Source organism: Cynocephalus volans, chromosome 2 (genome assembly GCF_027409185.1).
Source record: "Cynocephalus volans isolate mCynVol1 chromosome 2, mCynVol1.pri, whole genome shotgun sequence".
NCBI classification, from domain to species: Eukaryota; Metazoa; Chordata; class Mammalia; order Dermoptera; family Cynocephalidae; genus Cynocephalus; species Cynocephalus volans.
In genome coordinates, this window is record NC_084461.1 from 30,849,195 (window position 1) to 30,868,980 (window position 19,786).

At 42.7% G+C, this 19,786-nt stretch overlaps 1 protein-coding gene across 2 annotated transcripts in view; it reads right to left on the reverse strand.

Moving 5' to 3' along the window:
* The window catches only part of ADAMTS12 (ADAM metallopeptidase with thrombospondin type 1 motif 12), a 339,684-nt gene that overhangs the window by 19,826 nt on the left and 300,072 nt on the right, over positions 1 to 19,786 (reverse strand). For both annotated transcript variants that reach the window (XM_063087212.1, XM_063087211.1), the window contains 3 exons: positions 18,561 to 19,682; positions 10,278 to 10,430; positions 3,266 to 3,442 (listed from right to left, as the gene is read on the reverse strand). In XM_063087212.1, coding sequence (XP_062943282.1) covers positions 3,266 to 3,442; positions 10,278 to 10,430; positions 18,561 to 19,682 — 1,452 coding nt within the window. The remainder of the gene's footprint in view (positions 1 to 3,265; positions 3,443 to 10,277; positions 10,431 to 18,560; positions 19,683 to 19,786) is intronic.

Below are 19,786 nucleotides of genomic sequence, written 5' to 3' on the forward strand. Positions count from 1 at the left end.
TTGTTGTGTACTGTGTTGTTCAGAATATTGGTATCTGTACTGAAATCTGTAGCTTCCTTTCAGGTTCCTTACAATGATCACCCTAGTTGTTTAAAGCAACAATGGTAAGACAAGAATTAAAGAGAGGGAGGGAGGGTGATGAAGAAAATCTTGAGGATAAGAGGAGGAGAAAAATCAGAAGAGGCCAAATAGTGCAATGCCAAACAATATGCCAAAAGAAGGAATTTTGGTTAAAAACCCAAAGACTGGTCATTCCAGAATGGGCGTTATGCTATTTGCATTTTGCCTTCTGGCACAAGTGTCCAGAAACAAAAATGTAAAATTTTGATTTTTAAATTATGGTTGGCTCTGACAGCCCAACAGAACACAATTGCAATACAATTTTGTTCACCTCGTATTAAAATGGGATTGAGTCTTCCTTTCCCACTACATGAAGTTTTAGAATTAATTCTGTCTGTATTAGGAATAATGAAATTGATGAATTTGCTCAGGATTCTGATGCATTGGCTGTAATGCTGACAAAATAAATTCAAGATGACAAGTTGGATTCCTGAAGGGATACAATTCTAAACCATGTCAAGATTTTGCTCACTAGAATAATTTTATAAGATATATTGTCTATGAAAACATGAGGTTTCTAGGAGGAAATTAAATAATTCACCAAAAATCTTTGAAAAGTACTTTGAATACTTTGAAAAGCACTTTGAAAAATCTGTTATGGCATGGTGACAACAATAACAACAACGAGACAATTATGGTTGCCTAGCCAACATCATGCCCATCACGTCGGGCACTAAGTGTGTGGTGGTACTGGAGAAAACAGGGAAATTATACACAATTAACCTTTTCTGCTCAGTAAAAGAACCAATGTATTGTCCTTATAATATTCCAGCTTTGAAAATCAACATGGGCTTTTTTCCCAGTTATTCAGTCTGTTTCTAACCCTATATCAGGAAAGAAGGGAGGAGCCCCATGTTGGAGGTACTTGTGCATTTCTGCATGTGTGTCTACAGATTCAAGGCCACCTGGTCAAATAATCTCCAGGAAAAGGGGGTGAAGAAAGTGTGGACAAGTGGTTTTCAAAATGTGATCCCCTGAAAAACAACTTCACCATCTTCTGGGTACTTAGGAGAAATGCAAATTTTCAGGCCCACCCCAGACCCTGGAATTGGACACTCTGGGGATGGGGCCCAACTATCTGTGTGTTGACAAGCGCTCCAGGTGGTTCTGAAACATGCTAAAATTTGACCACCACTAGTATAGAGATGTTCCCACAGTTAAAATGCATGTGCCATGGAGGTAGTCAGGGCTGGCTGACGTTTACTGAATGGGTCCTGAGCATTCCCAGAATGGCAGTCCATTAGATGTTGTATACAGGCAGAGCAGCATCACGGTAGGTCAGGTAAAGTACCTAAAGATGCCCAGTCTCTCAACAGCTCCAGGTACTAGACTGACTTTTACATTTCTCATCTTCACTGCTCCCTCAGAGGGAGGTCTTTCAACTTTGTGGTTTGTTCTGAACAAAGCAATTCAGAAAGGAGAGTGTGGGAGGCCTTCAAGAAATAGGCTCATGTTGGGGCTCCGGGAATATACTGAGGAAATGTAAAATATATATCTTTTTCATAACCAGAAAGAAAATCTAATTGCTCATATTTGATAACCTGCAAATGCCATTTCTCTGATGAGGCAGTCTAAGCTCCTCTGCAGATTCTAGGATTCTGGAAACTGTCACCTGAACAGGTCCAGGGTAGGCTCAGCATACATGGGGAGGTCTGGACCTAGAGCATGGGAGTAGCACGCACTTCAGGTATTTCAGAGCTTGGCAGGAGGAGAAAGAGGGGATAGCAGTGGCTGCTGCTCCAGAACATATGAGGTGGTGGCCCAGAGCCTTTGGAATCAGTTTGACACAGTGGGAAGCAAATAGCTCTTGAGGCTCAGTCTTCCATAGGCTTTAACACTAACTCTCTATCCTCAGCTTGGGATTCTCTACCTTCCCTTCCCTGGCACACGGCAGGACTAGGTTCTATAGCAGAAAAAGCACAGGAATTGCAGTCGGTGGTGTATGCTTGAATTAATACTGCACCATTTATTTTCTAGTTGTGTGACCTCAGGTAAGATTCTTGACCTCTCTTGGTCTCAATTTCTTCCCTGATAAAATAGAATTAATAAAGCTTATCATCCAGGTCATTGCCAGCATTAAACCAAGTATTGCATATAAAGTGCCTAGCTCATAGACATACTAAAAATATGCTGGGTTCTTTTTGGGGGGGTGGGGGGGTGTCTTCTTTCTACCAGGCATGGATTTAGTTGGGAGTGTTTTTTTAGTCATTGAGGCATTTGTGTGTTGGAAAATGAGACCATTATACTTCAAAGAACAGTAACCATGCTTTCATGTGTCAAAGTAGAACAAAGATCCAAAAGAGCCAGAGTCCTCATGTTTAACTGAGAGACAGAACTCTAAAATTATACTGTGTGTGGAGAAGGTCTGACCATTGCTCCCAGGCCTGATGGCAGAAGCCTTGGTGAGGTGTGTGAGGCTCTGTCCTGAGTGACTCTCCTCAAAGTGGTCCTTATTCAGTCATTCCATTGTGCTCAATATGTCCCCCCAAAACTCACTGAAGCTTGAATTGTGTCCCAAAATTTTATGTATTAGAAACTTGGTCCTCACTGTGACTGTTAAGAGAGTGGGAAATCCTATTGTGGTAATTGAAAGGTGGGGCCCAAAAAGAGGTCATTAGATTGTAGGACCATGCAGTAGTGAATGGATTAAGAATGATAGTCAGGGGTGTGGTTCTGAAGGCTTTAAAAGGACAGCACATGAAGAACTCTCTGCTCTCTCTGCTTCCACCATGTTGCAATGTGAGACCCCTGGGTCACTGTCACCACCACCAGATGAACTTTGGACTTCCCAGCCTCAGAAACTGTAAGCAATACATTTCAGTTTTCTTTATAAATCACCCAGTATTTTGTTATAAGCAACAGAAATAGACTAATACAAAACCCAATTGCCCAACATACGCATTGGGAGACCAGGTTGTAATAAAAAACTGAATCGTCATGGTTGGAACCAAACAGCAGCCTCTTCTCAGTGGAATTTTTTCACCTCCTGAAAGTATTCTACCTGTTTGGCTTCCTCCATACAGTGTGGGGTCTGAATGGACGCCAGCCATTGACATGGCTTCTAGACTCTTCAGCAACACCAGGAGTCATGGTTTGCCAGGTTGCGTGGTGGCCTATCTCCCTGGCCGGTTGCTGGGGGCCATACCTGGCTCCACGGCTCCACCTGCCATTCCTCACAGGGCTCCAGGTTACAGCTCATGCTCAGCGGGGGAGGAATCCCAGCCAGGAACTGGCAGTGAAACGGCCTCAGGCCCCGGTGGTCCTGGCTGTCCATGCACTGAATCTCCCGGATCTTGAAGCCGCCGCTGCAGTTTCTGGAGCACTGTATGGAGAGCAAAAGAAAGGTGATCCCTGAGAGCTGGGCATCAGGCAACCACTCTCCTCCACCCTGGAGACTCCAGGTTTCTAGCCATAAGAGCGGTTAGGTCTAGTTCACGTGAACCCTGCTTTCCCTCCCATGCCATAGAGAGGGAGTCACCCAAGCCGCTCCTCCAGACGGGGCTCCAGTGTCAGCCAACACAGTGTGAGGGTTTTGATGTCTGACAGAAGTGGGTAAGAATTCCAGTCCTGTCACTCACTAGTCACGAACCTTTGGGCAAGTCACAGAAATGCTCTGAGCCTCAGGAGTCACATCTGTAAAGTGGGGTACTAACTGTGACCTCCCAGGCTGTTGTGAAGATTACAGACATTGGGGTTGGTGTGCCTGCTGGCACAGCCTGTCTCGGTGGGTGGCTGTCCCCTCTGGATGTCTGTATTCATTCCAGGCAAAGTGGCCCAACTGCCCCTTCCCGGGATGGGGCATTCGGATCGCCACAGGGGGAGCTTTCTGCCAAACCACCTCCATCTCTCCCCTGGAATCCTGCTGAGAACGGCTTTTCTCCATGACTCTGAGTACAGAATAGGTTACTATGTCCCTAACAAAGGGCCTCTCTGAGGGAGACAAACTGAATAACTGCTCGGTTGCCCGTCTCGCAGAAATGAGCAGTCCTGTCCTTGTCCCTTCCCATCCTGCCTCCTGCAGCGGCCATCGCCTGCCCCCGTTACTGTGCGTTTCCTCAGCAGTGCACACTGAAAGCCTCCAGACATGCCCCCCGCTCCCCGCTTCCCACAGCCCGCTGTGTCACAGGATCACACGGCTCCCTGCAGGCTGCTGACCTTCTTGGGACCATGAAAAACATTGATGGGCCTGGGTCACTGATGAGCAGAGTTTACGTGGCCTATTCTGGCGTCCTGCTTTTGTTTACTCTCTGACCTCTTGGATTTTGGCAGCTACTCCATGCCCCACCTACGCGGATTTGATTTGTACCTGCGCCCTTCTTCTGCTGAGCTTCCAGGGCCTGGCTTCTAGTCTGTTTTGAATTCTAGGGCCTGCCATAGCCCTTGGTCTTATCTTGCCTCCTCATTCTGGTGTCTCTCATGGCCAGTCCTAGCCTGGTCTGTCTTGTCACTACCCACAATCAGGTTGGGCCTCTGGTAGGTGGGAAGGAGGCAGACGCCTGTGCTCATCAGCCCAGACTCTTCCCCAGATTCTCCTGGGGTTCACGATACATCCCGTCGCCCCTGTGTCCTGAATGGTCCTTCCTCTTCTCTAAGCATAACCTGCTACTGCTCTTCCTTTAGGCCTCAGCTTAAATGACACCTAGTCAGAGAGGTCTTCTTTGAACACTTTATCTGAAGAAGGTACTTTCTCTTGTTATTTATCTCACTGCTTTCTCTGTTTCCATCACAGGAACCTGAAATGTGGAACAACTTTTCTTTATTTTGTCTGTCCTTTCTATTAGACTGTCTGTGAAGCTTACATGGGGCCCAGCACAGTGCAGATGGTCAATATGGATTTGTCTGGTTGTTTTTAGACTCTCCAGGTCATGTTTTACTTCATTTGCTTTCTCTCTTTCTATAGATGTAATCTTTCATTTTGCTGAACTATTTGACAATAAATTGCAGACGTCATGAGGATTTGTTGAATAATTATTTGAATTCTGAGCAAGGTCAGCTGGGGGCGCTCCCAATGGACTAAAGAGATCGCTGGTCACCACAAGATGAAGAGTATCTTTCCTTACCCTCTAATTCTTCCATCAGTGATCTCACTGGCAGTCTTGGCTGAGAAAATGTGCAACCAAGAAAGAGTGTCCATTGCTGTAAGGTATGTTTTCATTTGATTCTCCTCTCTACATGATAAAAGATCATGTTCTCTTTCTGGCTATGGTGGAACAGCTGAGGTTATAGGGTTGTGCATGAGGAAAGGAAATTCCTCAAGACTTTTTAGTAGAAATAGATCTCGAAATACTGCCCCTCACCCCTCTTCTTCTGCTAACTGGCAGATTGCACCATCACCCGACTTCAAACCTTGGCCTGTAACACGTGGGTCTGTGTGACAAGGGGTCAGATTGATGCTCTAATGCTTACATAAATCAAGTGTGTTTAGCTTCTCACAAATAAGCAACACTTGACAGACAGCCCCCAAAAATACAAATTAAAAACTTCACTTTCCTGCCATGCAGTAAGTATACAGAGAAAAAAAGTCACTTTTAATTTAAAATTAGCCGTGGAAAAAATGAGAAAGCATACTAATAGTTTCTACGCAAAGCAGGCATTTGTCTGATAAAACAGACTTACAGGAAATAGCACATGGTTAAAATGAGAGGGCTCTTTATTAGGAAAAAGGAATTTTGTAAGACATAAGTATATAGTGAGAGGTTGGTTAATGAACACAAACCAACTAGATAGGAAAATAAGTTTTATTGGTGTATAGTCGAGCTTGTTATCTATAATTAACAATAATTTACAGTGTTATCAAATGGCTAGAAGAGAGGAGCTCGAATGCCCTCCACATAAGAAATGATTGTTTTGCAGTGATGAATATGCTAATTACCCTGAATTGATCATCACACATTGTATACATGTACTGAAATATAACTCTGTACCCCACAAATATGTATAATCAAAAAAATGTTTCAATTAAAAAAAGACGTAAGTGTAAAACTGGGTTTTATTTTCTTATTTTCACTTGTTGCTACCATCTGTTATTTCTAAATTTAATTTTCAAATTAGCATTACTCTTTTGTCAAGAGCATATTCATAATCAGTGGGAAATGAAATGTATTAATACACTGAAGTCAGTAATAAGTGAAGACACTCGGTCTATGATTTTTCTGGTCAGTTTTCAAAAGGGCCTCTGATTCAGTTAGCAAGAGAGAAGTGGCAGCCTGTTAACTCACTCTACTCCTAATGCTGTTTGCTGTCGTGTGCTGAAAGCCAATTACATTCCTTTGCTCATTGCCCTAGAGGAGAGTCATTGGTATTCCTGTTTTCCTAAGCTGGAGCCTGTGGATCAGACTGAGGAGGTGAGCCAGGCTAATGGGAGCAGAAAGATTGGCTAATGCCCTGTTGAAAGGAAACAGGACTGATAGTTTTCCAGTTACTGTATCAGTTTGTTTAACTGATGTGATTTGCAAACCAAACTGAGTGAAGATGAAAAAATACCCTTTGCTTATAGGAGCCACTGACAGAGATAAAATAAAATCCCAACCTTTTCTTTCTTGTGTTATTTTTGATTTATGAAGTCATCCTGATACACTTTCCATGTTGGATTTATACAGAGTGTTCAGATAAGTACAGTGAAATGAACGAGCATGGGATTGGGAGGTCGACAGACCGCATTCAAGTATGACCCTGGCACCAAGTAGCTGCGTGCCTGTGAATTAATCACATCACTTCTCTAAGCCTCCATTTCCCCCATTGATATTAAAGGGAGGATGAACTAGATGATTAAACTATCCCAAAATGTCATAAGTGTATGGGATTCCTGGATTTGTATTCTGTTTGATTTCAGAGTATTTTCTTAGTCTTGAAGTTACACGCCAAATACTAAACCAGATTACAGAAAGAATTCCTTTCGCTCTTTTCCTTATGCTAAACACATTAATAAAGACATTAAAATCAAATAATTCATTCCAAAAATTCTAAGTTGAACAGCATCAAAATGCATCTGTCCATCCCCCACTGCCCTTCCCCCTGTTACTGAGAACTTACTACATTCCAAACTCTGTCTTGGTACCCTAAGTGGTTTGGAATCTAGCAGGGACAAGGGCAGTCACATAAATAAGAAGTCATAAAGATTATATACTGTCGTGGATTGAATTATGTCCCCTCAAAACTCACTGAAGCTTGAACTGTGTCCCCCAAGTTTTATGTATTAGAAACTTGGTCCCCACTGTGACTGTTAAGAGGGTGGGAAGTCCTATGATAGTAATTGAAAGGTGGGATCTTAAAGAGGTGATTAGATTGTAGGACCGTGCAGTAATGAATGGATTAAAAATGGTGGTCAGGGGTGTGTTTCTGAGGCTTTTAAAAGGACAGTGCATGAGGAACTCTCTCTGCTCTCTCTGCTTCCACCATCTTGCAATGTGAGACCCCTGGGTCACTATTTCCACCACCAGATGGACTTTGGACTTCCCAGCCCCAGAAACTGTAAGCAATAAATGTCATTTTTCTTTATAAGTCACACAGTTTCAGATACTTTGTTATAAGCAACAGAAACAGGCTAATACATATACCATAAGCTGTTCATGATCTAGTGAGAGCACAAAGGACTAGGCAGTTAATTTCACCTGAAGAAGTCAAGAAAGGTCTGAATAAAGGAGTCAAAGCTTATGCTAAGTCTTATGAGATGAGGAGATACACACTTGTGAAACTGGAAGACAGACCCTGATCTCCCCTAGCTATTCCCCTGACCCCAGTCAAAGCAGGCCTTGGCTGGGGGGAAGGGGGAAATAGCAAAAGAAAATCTGCTTGTCTAAGCAGGATGGGCTGGATTCCCAGGAGTAACAAATTCAGTTGATAATAGGATAAGAGGGGAGCTGATTGAACATTAACTCCCTTAGGTCTTTCTTAGGGTGTGGCGTGGACTTCAGACATCCATACGCTCTGGCTGGTAATATGGTAATTGAGAAGGAGACTCACTTAATCATCAAGATTTAGGATCAATTCTTTTTTCTTTTTTTGAAAATGACCGGTAAGGGGATCTTAACCCTTGGCTTGGTGTTGTCAGCACCACGCTCTCCCAAGTGAACTAACCGGCCATCCCTATATAGGGATCCAAACCCGTGGCCTTGGTGTTATCAGCACCGCACTCTCCCGAGTGAACCACGGGCTGGCCCTAGGATTTAAGATCAATTCTAAACTAACATTTCCAGGAAAAACAGAAGTCAGGGCAATTGATTATCAGTAAATAGTGTCTTTGACATAATGTTTATCCATTATCCTGATAGAAGAGACATCTTCTTTACTGATAGGAATCGACTGATTTTGAGGACTAAATTTTAGTTGTTGTGGTTGCCAGATTCTGGTGGAATTTGAGGATACATCAGACACAACTTGTACAAAACCCCTCAGAGTGCTACAGCAGTTAATCAATCTATCTGCAACCCTCCAGGCCATGACAGAGAGAGAGAGAGAGCAAGAGAGAAAGAAGGAAAAGAGAGGGCCTGACCCCAGAGAAGAGCTCCCTGATCTTTCATTTGGTGTTTTGGACCAGTTAGAATTCCTCAGTCTGAAGCTCACCTTTTCAAAGTGTGAGCTATTTCACACATCTGTCCTTTTAATGAGCCATGTACTTTCCAAGGACATGATTATTCTCTGTGAGGGGAAAGTGAAACTTTAGGACTTGGTCAACATTTGTCAAGGTAAGACATAAGATGTTTCTTGAGATTTTTCTGGGTATGGAAGAGAATTTGTAGCTGAGAATTTTTCTTTGTTGGATCCTGAGTTTGTTATGAGTTGGAAGAGAAAGAAGAACCAGCATTCATTCCTGAAAGAAAATGGTGTGGAAACAGAGACAGGGAGGGTGGCAGGTGTCAAACGAATGTGTGGAAATTGTCACAAGGAGTAGTCCCACTTCCTCTCTCTTCCCAAAGATGAGAGTCTTACTTTGGTAAAAGGATCCTAAAGCAAACAAATGACATTCCCTGCTCCTGTCTCATCGGTAGGTCTGCCAGGAGAATCAGAGATGCCCAGTGAGACACCTCATGGTCCTGTTTGTCTGGGGACATGAGTTCTCCACTGGATGAAGGAACTAATGTCTAGAGGAGACACCGGCCTTTCCAAACTTCCTGACTAGCTCTTTCTTTTCCCTTCTCCTGTGTCTCAGCTGTCAAGTGGAACTTGTCTCCTTGGAGAGGGGACAGGGACCTATAGTATTTATTGGGTTGGACACGAGTGACAAACTCAAGATGTATGCACAGTCATATCTCTGCATTCTCTACCTGCCAACTGGCCCTCGACATTGCCGTTGACTGGTGTCTTACAGCCTAGGTAAGAGCCAGCCCCAAGGGCTGGCTTAGCTCCAGTCCAGGTTGAGAAGCAGATTAGGTCTGGTTAGTGCCCCACAGCTAACTAATCTGAAAACCTGAGACATCTTTTTCATAAGGAACTACAAAGACAGCACAGTAAAGTGAATGACCACAATCAGCACAGACGGTAAAATCCCACTTCAGAAAGATCAGTACAGGGAATACACGTTTAAAGACCAAATTATTCATTATGCCTCAGCTTTCTTTTCATTTTGGGTCTGGCATATTTTTTTTTTTTTTTTTCTGACTGGTAAGGGGATTGTAACCCTTGGCTCGGTGTCGTCCGCACCATGCTCAGCCAGTGAGCGCACCGGCCATCCCTATATAGGATCCGAACTCACAGCCTCGGCGCTGCCAGCACTGCACTCTTCCGAGTGAGCCACGGGGCCAGCCCCTGTCAGATTAAATTGAATACTTGCTTCATGAAGAGGTGCTGAGCCATGATTTAAATATGTATGTGATAATATATAACTACTTATTATACTGCTGAATTTAATTCAGAAATAGTGTTGCATGCTGGACAAACAACTAATTACACAGATTTAGCTTTTTATTACCATTTATCTTGTAAAGGAAAAAGTAGGCAGGGAAGAACACGTGGGTTAATAAAAATTCTGTTCTCCTAAGACTTTTGTGTAACTTGAAGTAGGTCTATTATCACATCTATGATTTACTCATCCATGATTTTATAAAAGAAAAGAGGCAGAAGGGAGCCAGGAAGATAGGAAGAAAGGAGTCAACTTTAGCAAATTTGTATATAAGATTCCACCTCCCCTCTGCAAGGCACTGCTGAGCTTGATGAATTACCTTGCTCCAGTTCCCCACTTTCCAGCCAGCACACGGGCGCAGGTGGCATCTCTTGGCAGGGTCAGGCCTCTGAATGGCTGCACAGTCGGTATCGACCTGGGTGCTGCACTCCACGCTTCTCCAGTAGGCCCCCAGGCCACACGTGGTGGAGCACTGTGGCAGGGGAGAATGAGAGAGAGACAGAGGCTGAGGGCCACTTTCTCAGACACACCCCATTCCTGGGACCCTGGAATCAGGAGTTCTCAGTCTCCACTGCTCACTGAAGTTGCCAGCAGGGCTTTTAAAAAATACCAACGCTGGAGCCCCCACCCACACAAATTAATCTGACTCTGGGAGGGGTAGGGCCAGGGATCAGTATTAAAAAAATTTCCCTAGCTGATTCTAGTAAATAGCCACGGTTGAGAATTCCTGATTTATATGTGGTAGGAAAACCCAATGCAAATGGAAGTTTGCTTCCCTTTAAAAATTATCATGGCACGAATGTCTAGGGGGCTGCAGGCAAATGCTACACTTCACACCAATGCTGATCAGAGAGGACGTCAGATCATGGCATCCGCCTGTGCCCTTGTATCCATCTAATGCTGCGATGACATTATCTCACTTATTCCTCTCTATGACTGATGGAGTTTGGATGTTATTGTTGCCCCAGAACTAATGTGGCAATCTGATCCCCAATGTGGCAGTGCTGAGAGCAGTTTGAGTCATGAGGGTGGATCCCTCATGAATGGATTAATGCTCTCCCTGGCGGGTGGGAGTAGTGGGTGGGTTCTCGCTCTATTAGTTCCTGTGAGAGCTGGTTGTTTAATAGACCCTGGCACCTCCCCTGTTTCTTTCTCTTGCTCCCTCTTGCCATGTGACCTGCTTGTACTCGCCAGCTGCCTGCCACTTTCCACCCGAGGCCTGTGCCAGATGCAGCTGTCCCAGAATCATAAGCCAAATAAACCTCTGTTCTTTATAAATTACTCAGTTTCAGGTATTCTGTTAGAGCAACACAAAAATGGACTAATACAGTGACAATTCTGTGATGTACATTGGTACGACTGCAGTGTGGATAAAGAAACTGAGGCTGGAGAACAGATGTGCCCAAGGAGCAACATGGGGTTTTCTGCCTCTAAAACCCAGTATGACATCTGTTATAGTGCTGCTACTCAAACATTAGTGGCCATCTGAATCCCCCTGGGACCTTGCTAATTGCAGATTCTGATTCAGTAGGTCTGGGGTGGCATGGGGGGAAATTCTTTATTTCTAACAAGATCCCAGGTGATGCTGATGCTGTTGGTCCTCAGACCACACCTGGAGTTCGAAATATGCTACAACATGATGCTTTTTAGCACTTGATCCACTGGCAGTGAATAAATAGTCACTTTTTGCCATATGTACAGCCCACTCCTCTCAAGGTATTTTCCTTTATTTATAATTCTTATGGCGTCACCTGAAAAACTATGCAAACTTTCCCCGCATAATTTCTTCTATTTTACATGCCTAATTCTTTCATTTAATTGATTTTTGTTGTATCCCCTCTCCCTTGCCCATCCTCAGAAGGAGGGGCTGTTTCTGAAGATGTAGATCAGAGTTCTGAGCTAATAAAAAAGAGGCTAGAAGGTCCTTCTATGACACTCTTGAAAGTTTCTTTTGATGGGTTATAAATAAAGACTGGCCTTCCATTTCTCCTGCTGCACCTTCACTCTCCGTATAATTTCATGTTTTATCTTGTGCAAGTTCTATTGTTATAACATGTATATAATATAATAGAGTTTTGGGTAGATAAACTGTAGAATCATGAAAAGGGAAGAATAGAAAATAGACTACATTATCATCATTTCCAAATGGCTCATTTATAGAGGTAATCTCTTTTCCTCCTGAAAATTCTTTAGGATTGATTTGTATCTCTCCTAAATTCCTAGCACTTTATCCTTTGTGTTACATTATGTACCTATTTAGTATAGATAATAACAGCTAAAGCACATTGACCACTGTTGTGCATTGATTGCACTAATGGCCACATTGTTTGCACTTCCTTGAACCCATCCTCTTTGCAATGGGACTCTGCAGCTTTCCTCATCAAGAGGTGGAGTCTACTTCCCAGCTCTTGACTCATGGCAGTTCTTGTGACTTGCTTTGACTAATGGAATGCAGTGGATGATGTGCCAGTTCTCAAGGGGTCTTGCTGTCCGTTCTTGCTCTTGGACCCCTGCCTCTGCCATTAGAATCAACCTGGGCTCGCCTGCTGGAGGATGAGAGCTCATGTGAAACAGAGCTGGTGACCCAGCTCAGGCTGTGCCAGACCAGCCAGCCTTCAGCCAAGCCTCCAGCAGATACCTGACAAGCCAAGCTGAGATCAGCAGAACCTCCCAGCTGACCCACAGCCTCATGAAAAAGTAAATGTTTACTGAGGTTTTGTGATTGTTTGTTACACATCATTATTGTGGCAATAGACAACTGATGCAACCACATAACAGGTACTTTTCATACATTTTCTTGAAACTTCTGAGACTCAGGGTTCAATTCCAGTTCTGTAGTTGGCTAATCGTGATCTTTTCCAGTTTCTTAACTCCCCTAAGCCTGTAAAACTGATAATAACATTAGGACCTCCTTTGCTGGGTAGTCATGAGGCCCAAAGGAGATCAATCCTGCATACTACCATGCACACGGTCACCGCTCTACAAATGTTACCATTAAACACAGCACACCTGCAAGATAAGGATCAAGAACCTCACTTTCTGGATATTGGGGGCCAAGTAAGTTTAGGGGCCTGTGAGATACTAAATAGCAAGCTGACAGAGTCCTTGCTATATTGGGAATAGGCCAGCAAGACTGGCTTCCCATTTCCCTGTTTCCCCCTTCTCCCTCTCCTTGAGGTCTGACCTTTGATTGAAACTGGGACCCTGAGAACTTTGTAAATGAGGAACTTATGCTCTTATTTTGCTGATAAGCAGTTAGCCATGAACCTTCAAGCAGCACGGCAGCAGAGAATGTTCTATAAATAGCTTTGTACCAGACGTAACTAACTTAATCAGTACAATTTGTTATTTTTACTGGCTTATAAAAAAGAGCCTAAATAAACTAAGATGCCTTACAGGTCATCAGCCTGCATAGCTCTCCTGATCCCGTAAGTGTGTTTCTTCAGTTCCCACCATCTCCCCTTGGGTACTGGTCAACAACAGGGGCCATGCTCAGGTCACATAGACAGTACACTGTTAATTTCATATTATGACATGGAGAAAATATGACATTTGGCTAAACCCAGGAAAGCAGTTAGGGAGACCAAATTCCTAGGCTAATGCTGATCCGTAAATCTTGAGTGATGTCTATAGTTCTTTGTAAATATGTATGTTCAGGAGGGCCCTGAAGAGATTGTGGGACAACTTCACTTTGTCCTAGAAACCACACTTGTATGGCTAGTGATCCCATGGCAAGCAACTGACCAGGTCAAAAAGCAGGTGTTGGGTGCTCAGAACAGGAACTGATGCTAAGGGTCACATCAAGCATCATGTAGAAACTGTTCTTAAAGGCTGTGGGACATAATGCTGTCACTTTCATTGTACATGGCAAGCACAATCTACATTTAACTGACTGGCCCAGGGGATCTGACTGAATGATGAGAGGCACTTTTCTGACAAAATAGGAGCCGTACCCATGCACGCTGCTTATCACCTAAGTTTCCTGCTTTGTAGCTATATACCAGAGCGAACACTTGTTGAGTGCTTTCTATGTGGCTGGGGCTCTTCTGAGCACCTTAAATATAGTCACTACTTTTATTTAATAATAATCTTTCATCAGGCATTATCGTGTCTTCATTTTACAGATGAGGAAACGAAGGCAGAATGAGATGTACAGTTAGCAGGTGACTGAGGTAGGACTCAAACCCACAAAGTCTGGTATCAAGCTTCATGCCTATTTATAGTGTTAATTTTTACATCGATTACTTGCTTTTTGAACTAACAATTAAAGAAATGTGTCCTGTACAATGGAGGCCATGAACAGCCTTTTAATAAAGGACAGAAAGTGAGAGGACACTGTAAGAGAGATTTTAGATCAAATCTTAAAGAACTTTAGAAATTACTTCCCACCTTAAGGATCATGAAAAGCTTTATGGAAGAGAAAACTCAAAGCTTGACCCTGAAGAACAGGTAGAATTTAAAAGGGCAGGGGCACTGGACTGGGAGATGCAGAAGGTTTAACGGAAACTGAGCAGCCTAGATTTATTGAAGCTGAAGGTGGATAAAGAAGGGCAGGAGGCGGTAAGGGTTGAAAGCCGATTATGTAAAGTTGTGAAGGCTATTGGGTGTTAGGTTAGAGTGGATTTTATCTGATCTGGTATGTAATGAGGAGACATCAAAGATTTGTGAGCAGGATTTTGGAATGATTAGAACAATCCTTTCGGAAATGAATTTGGCAGTCTTATATCTCTAGCGATGGTGTGTGGAAAAGATTGGAGAAGGGAGAGAATAGAGGTGCTGAGACCAGCAAGGAGGCAAGAGCAGGGTGCTAAGTAAGATAGTAACTGAGGGTTCTTAACCCTCAACTATTGGGGTGCCACTGGCATTTTGGACTAGACAATTCTTTCTTATAAGGGACTTTCAATGTCACAGGACTTGTATCATCCTTGGCTGTCAGACGTTGAGTGCTGGTGCATCCCCTCCCCCCATTATTGTAACAAAACATCCCCACTCATTTCCAAATTCCTCTTACCGTGGGATTGGAAAGCACTGGGCCTTAAACTAACAGGGGAAATAAAGAGGAGATAACAGAAATGCTGGTGACACTGACTCGAAAAACTATTAGGGTTTTTTTTTCAGTAGGACAGGGGCAGATTGATATCAGTGGTGTTTCTGAGGTTTCTCAGATGTGGTGCTAGAGAGGTGAGTGACCCATTATAGAGAGAGACAACCCCAAAGAAACAGCTTTAGAAATGGGCAGAAACAAAAATCAGGACAGAGAGAAACTCAAAACTTAGAGCTTCTATTCTGAGTCACAATCCTCCCCGAGGATTCTGCGAATTAAACATATCTCAAAACATGCATAAAGGGAGCCGGCATCAAGCCCTGTCATGAGGGGGACTCCTGGCAAATGTGGAACTCTATTCTCACAATAGCCTGTAGCTTTGAAAAACTCTGAGATCTGGGCTAATTCCCTTTTTCCAGCCAAGCTGCCTGGGATTAACAGCTGTTAATGGTTCCACCACTGTTGTCGAAGTTTTGGTGAGTTACGATGTATTCTGTAAGATAGTTTATTTCTTTCATAGTCAATTGATGATGTTTGAGACAGAATTAAATCTTTGTATTTTGGTTTACTATAACCAAAATGTGTTAATTAACCTCTGAGCTCAAACAGTCATTATGGTTGATATATACTTTATTTTGGTTTAGTTTAGTTGGATACAGTAATTTCTTATTAAATCAACTGACATTTATCTATTAACTAACATGTATTGAATGTTCTCAGGAAAAAATCATTACAATACGTTTAAATTCAATAATTCCACAACTTCTCTGGGCTTTGGGGATAGATGAAAAGAGAAGAGAAAGGAACAGAAAGCTAATTTGTCAGTCACCCTATAGCTATTTTAAAACAAACCTTTGTATCAACTTGTGGACCATGAAGGGCTTGTTCACCCTTCTTAACAGTCCTAATGTAGGGCTCCATCTGTGATGGCCTGTGATGGCCTTCCAAAGGGCCCCCTTTTTTTTTTTACTGCGATTTGGTGCCTCCCTTCATCTCAATACTCAAATTGTTCTCCCCAAAGTCACCAACAACCTGCTAATTATAAAATCCAATAGATCTGCTCTCAACCCTTATGTTCCTAGACATTGATGGCACCATATCTTTGTGAACTCAAAAGTAATCATGGGTACTGCTATGGTTTGAATGCATCCCCCAGATTTCACGTGCTGGAAACTTAATCCCCAAATTCATATGTTGACTGGAGGTGGGGTCTTTGGGGAGTAATTAGAGTTAGAAAAGGTCATCAGGGGGTGTCCCCTCATTGCATTAGTGGCTTTATGAGGAGAGGAAGAGAAACCTTAGTGAGCACGAGCACACTCACTCTGTCTCACCACATGGTGCCCTCCACCATGCTATGATGTGGCAAGAAGGCCTCCCCAGATGCTGGCGTCATGATTTTGGACTTCCCAGCCTCCAGAACCGTGAGCTAAATGAACCCTCTGTTCTTTATAAACTACCCAGTTTGTGGTATTCAGTATAGCAACAGAAAACAGACTAAGGTTTCCCCAATGTTATTTTAAAATACTTTCTTATGAACTATGTGCCTTTCTCATCTGTCTACCCAGGGTCACCACGTAACTGGCATTGTTTTTATACATAATATGACCAAATAAGAAATGACTAAAACCAAAGGCACAGAGGGGAGTGATACATTCTGATTTGCAAAGCAAGGGATCACGTGCTCTCAATTCTGTCTGCCTTCACTCAAATCCCTGGCAGTCACTCATGAGTCCATATGATTCTGGCTAGCTACTTAACGTCTCTCAGCTTCTGTTTCCTCATCCCTAAAACAGGGAAAATGTTACCAATCTCCTTGGGCTGTAGTGAGGATTTAATGAGAGCATGCATGCTAATTAGCATAAAATCATGCTTACAAAGCATGATGCATGCTTTATAAATGTTCAGTCCACATCCTCCTCATCATTAAGAGCCCTTTAGAACAGATTAGGAAATAAATATGATGAAAATGCCAGGGATCATGAGACCCATTCATCCCCTTCTTCTAACAAATTAGATTACTATAAGCATGAAAATCTTTTTTTTAACCTCTGTATTTTTTACTGTAAGTGGAGATAGTAAGACAGATGTTGGGCACTGGCCTGCTGCTAAAAAAAAAAAAAAAAGTTGTTGCTCCATTGACAGAAAATGTGATAACTCACTTTAGAAATCAAACATAAATAAATGTGAAAACATAGTTCAAATGCAAACAATTATAGCATAGCATTTGGTGCAAAAAATTTTGGAGTTTTTGAATTGACCTATTTATGACTGTGTAGTCAACTCCATGGCCAATGATGCTGATTAATTTATACAGAAGAATTCTATGCAGTTAAGTTGTCAACTGGTGCTGAAATTCACTAAAGAGACAGCAGATTAGAATGGAGCAAGAAGGTTCATTATCCAACTGAAAAGCATGCCCTTAGACAAATCACTTAACTTAAAAATCTTAGTTTTTTGTACTTGAAAATTGGTATAAATGAGACCCTACCTACTGCCAAGGACTGTCAAATGGAAAAAAATAAGAGACTTTGTGTGAAAGTGGTTTGGAAATTAACATGCTTAATAAATGGTTATAATTGTATTGTTATTTTTATATTAGCTACTAAAACTTCTCTTTAGCCAGGGAGGTGAGTCATGACATGTCATAAAAACACTGAATGATTTGAGCATGTCATTACTTGGCCACACAATTCTCTTCTGAGTTGTCACATTATTTTAACAAGTTCATGTACTCTACCTCAAAATTCAAATAGGTGAGAAATGATTTTGATGCTTCAAAGGACGTAATCAGTTCTGGAAATGGAAAACAAATATCTAGCCAAATTTCTGAAGCCTGAAAACAGAGGCCGACATTTTATTATCATGTTTACTTGCATCTTCCTCTATATTCTATTTCTTTCAATGAACCAAAATAATTTTTTTCTATTCAAGCACTCAAACCATCCAAAAAGAAGGAAAAAAAAAAATCATTGATACAATGAGCTATAGAGTCGTCTAAAGTGATTTCTATTCCAATTGTGATTACTTCACAGGTTTAAATCAAATCTCAACATCAGCTTTCTGATTGAAATGCAAACTCAGGCTCTTTCAGTTGTTCTTTATCATAGGATCATTGCAGTTTACATCTGGAAGAGACATTAGAGCGGATCTATACTATCCCCACCGTTATGTAGATAAAAAGCAGGCTCAGAAAGACGGACTGAATTCTTCATGGTCACACAGCTGATTGACCCAGGCCTCCTGACTTAGTTCAGGGTTTTTTTCACTATATCTCACTATATTTGCTCTCTTTCCCTTGAGATACATACAAACATATACATATACAGGTATACATACATACATATATATATACATATATACACATATATATAATTTTTTCCATTTAAGGAGTTAGAAAGGTAAAGAGGGAGGTGAAGGCATGGGCCTGATTGCTTTACCTTTTTTCTACATTAGTCTATATTTTATTACAAGTTCATTTTGAAATTTTCACAAGAATGCCATACCTCTAGCTATTTTCCATGTAGAACCAGGCATAGGGTAGGGAATGGGACTTCTTACCTCACTCCAGTTTCCAACAATCCAGTATGCAGGGCTGTGGTCCTTCCTGAGCTGCTTGTAATTGGAGGCATTCAGTAAAAACCCCTCAGCAATCAGACTTGTTGCATCTTCCTCAGTCAGGACTGGTCCAGAACTTTGCGTTAGATTCATGTTTGGAGGTTCTGAGTGGTTATGGTTTAGTGACTTTTCTGACGGTGCTGCCTGGTAGTCTCCTCCCAGAGGGAGTGGAGTGTTAGCTGGCTTTTCAGTAACCATCCCCTCACCTCTGGGTGTCACATTTTTGAGCATACTAGGCCTTTGGCTGGGTAGCAGTCCTTCTAATACTGTGCTGAAGGGTGGCCTCAAGAACTCTCCCCCAAGATAAGGTGTTGGTAGAGGTCCAAGTGGCATTTCCGTACTTCTTTCCACTGGCGCATCATTTCCAGGCTCTCTGATATTGGTCCATATTACAGGGTTGCTTTTATCTTTGTTCTCAGGCTGTTCACTGTCTTCCCCTGAGCCACTGTGAATCTCCATTACAGGATCTTTGGTCAAGGTATTATAAAACGGAGTCACTTGCCAAGTCATGGGGTTGCTGGAAGATGACAAGTCAGAACCACTTACTGTTGTAGCTAAAAGTTCTCCCCCTGAGGTAGGACCAGTATCTGAACTGGAAACATTCTCATCATTTGGCTGGATACTTAAAGACCAGGAAGTGAGAATGGGCTGAGAAGTGCTTCCGGTGGAAATGAGATAACGGGCGTCTGGTTCAGTTTGAGTTGAAGTATTTTGCCATGGTTTCCCATCCGGGTCTCCTTGTTTGGAGGCTGTGGTAGGACTAGAGCTGCTGCCTGCTAGAGTACTTGTGCTCATAGACTCGGGCACTGTGGGTGTGGTCAGCGTTCTGGGCCTGAATGTAGGTGGATGGATGGGCTTTAAGGGATCTTGCTCAGATGTTGGTAGATTTTTCCCATTGGAAATTGTGTCTTTGTTGGGTTTCAGGACTCTCCGGCTAGAAGGGCATTGCTGGAGGCCACATAGAGCTCGGCTGTTGGGTTTCTTTGTCACATCACAAGGTTCGTCATGGTTCTTGGCACACATGACACTGCGAATCCGCACTCCACCACCACAGGAAACAGAACACTGGAAAAGAGAGACAGCTATAAATCCGGTGGGAAAAGATGCTTTTGTTCTCATGGTCAGGATTACAACAGAGCAGGGCAGGTCCAAAGGAAACTGAACTGTGC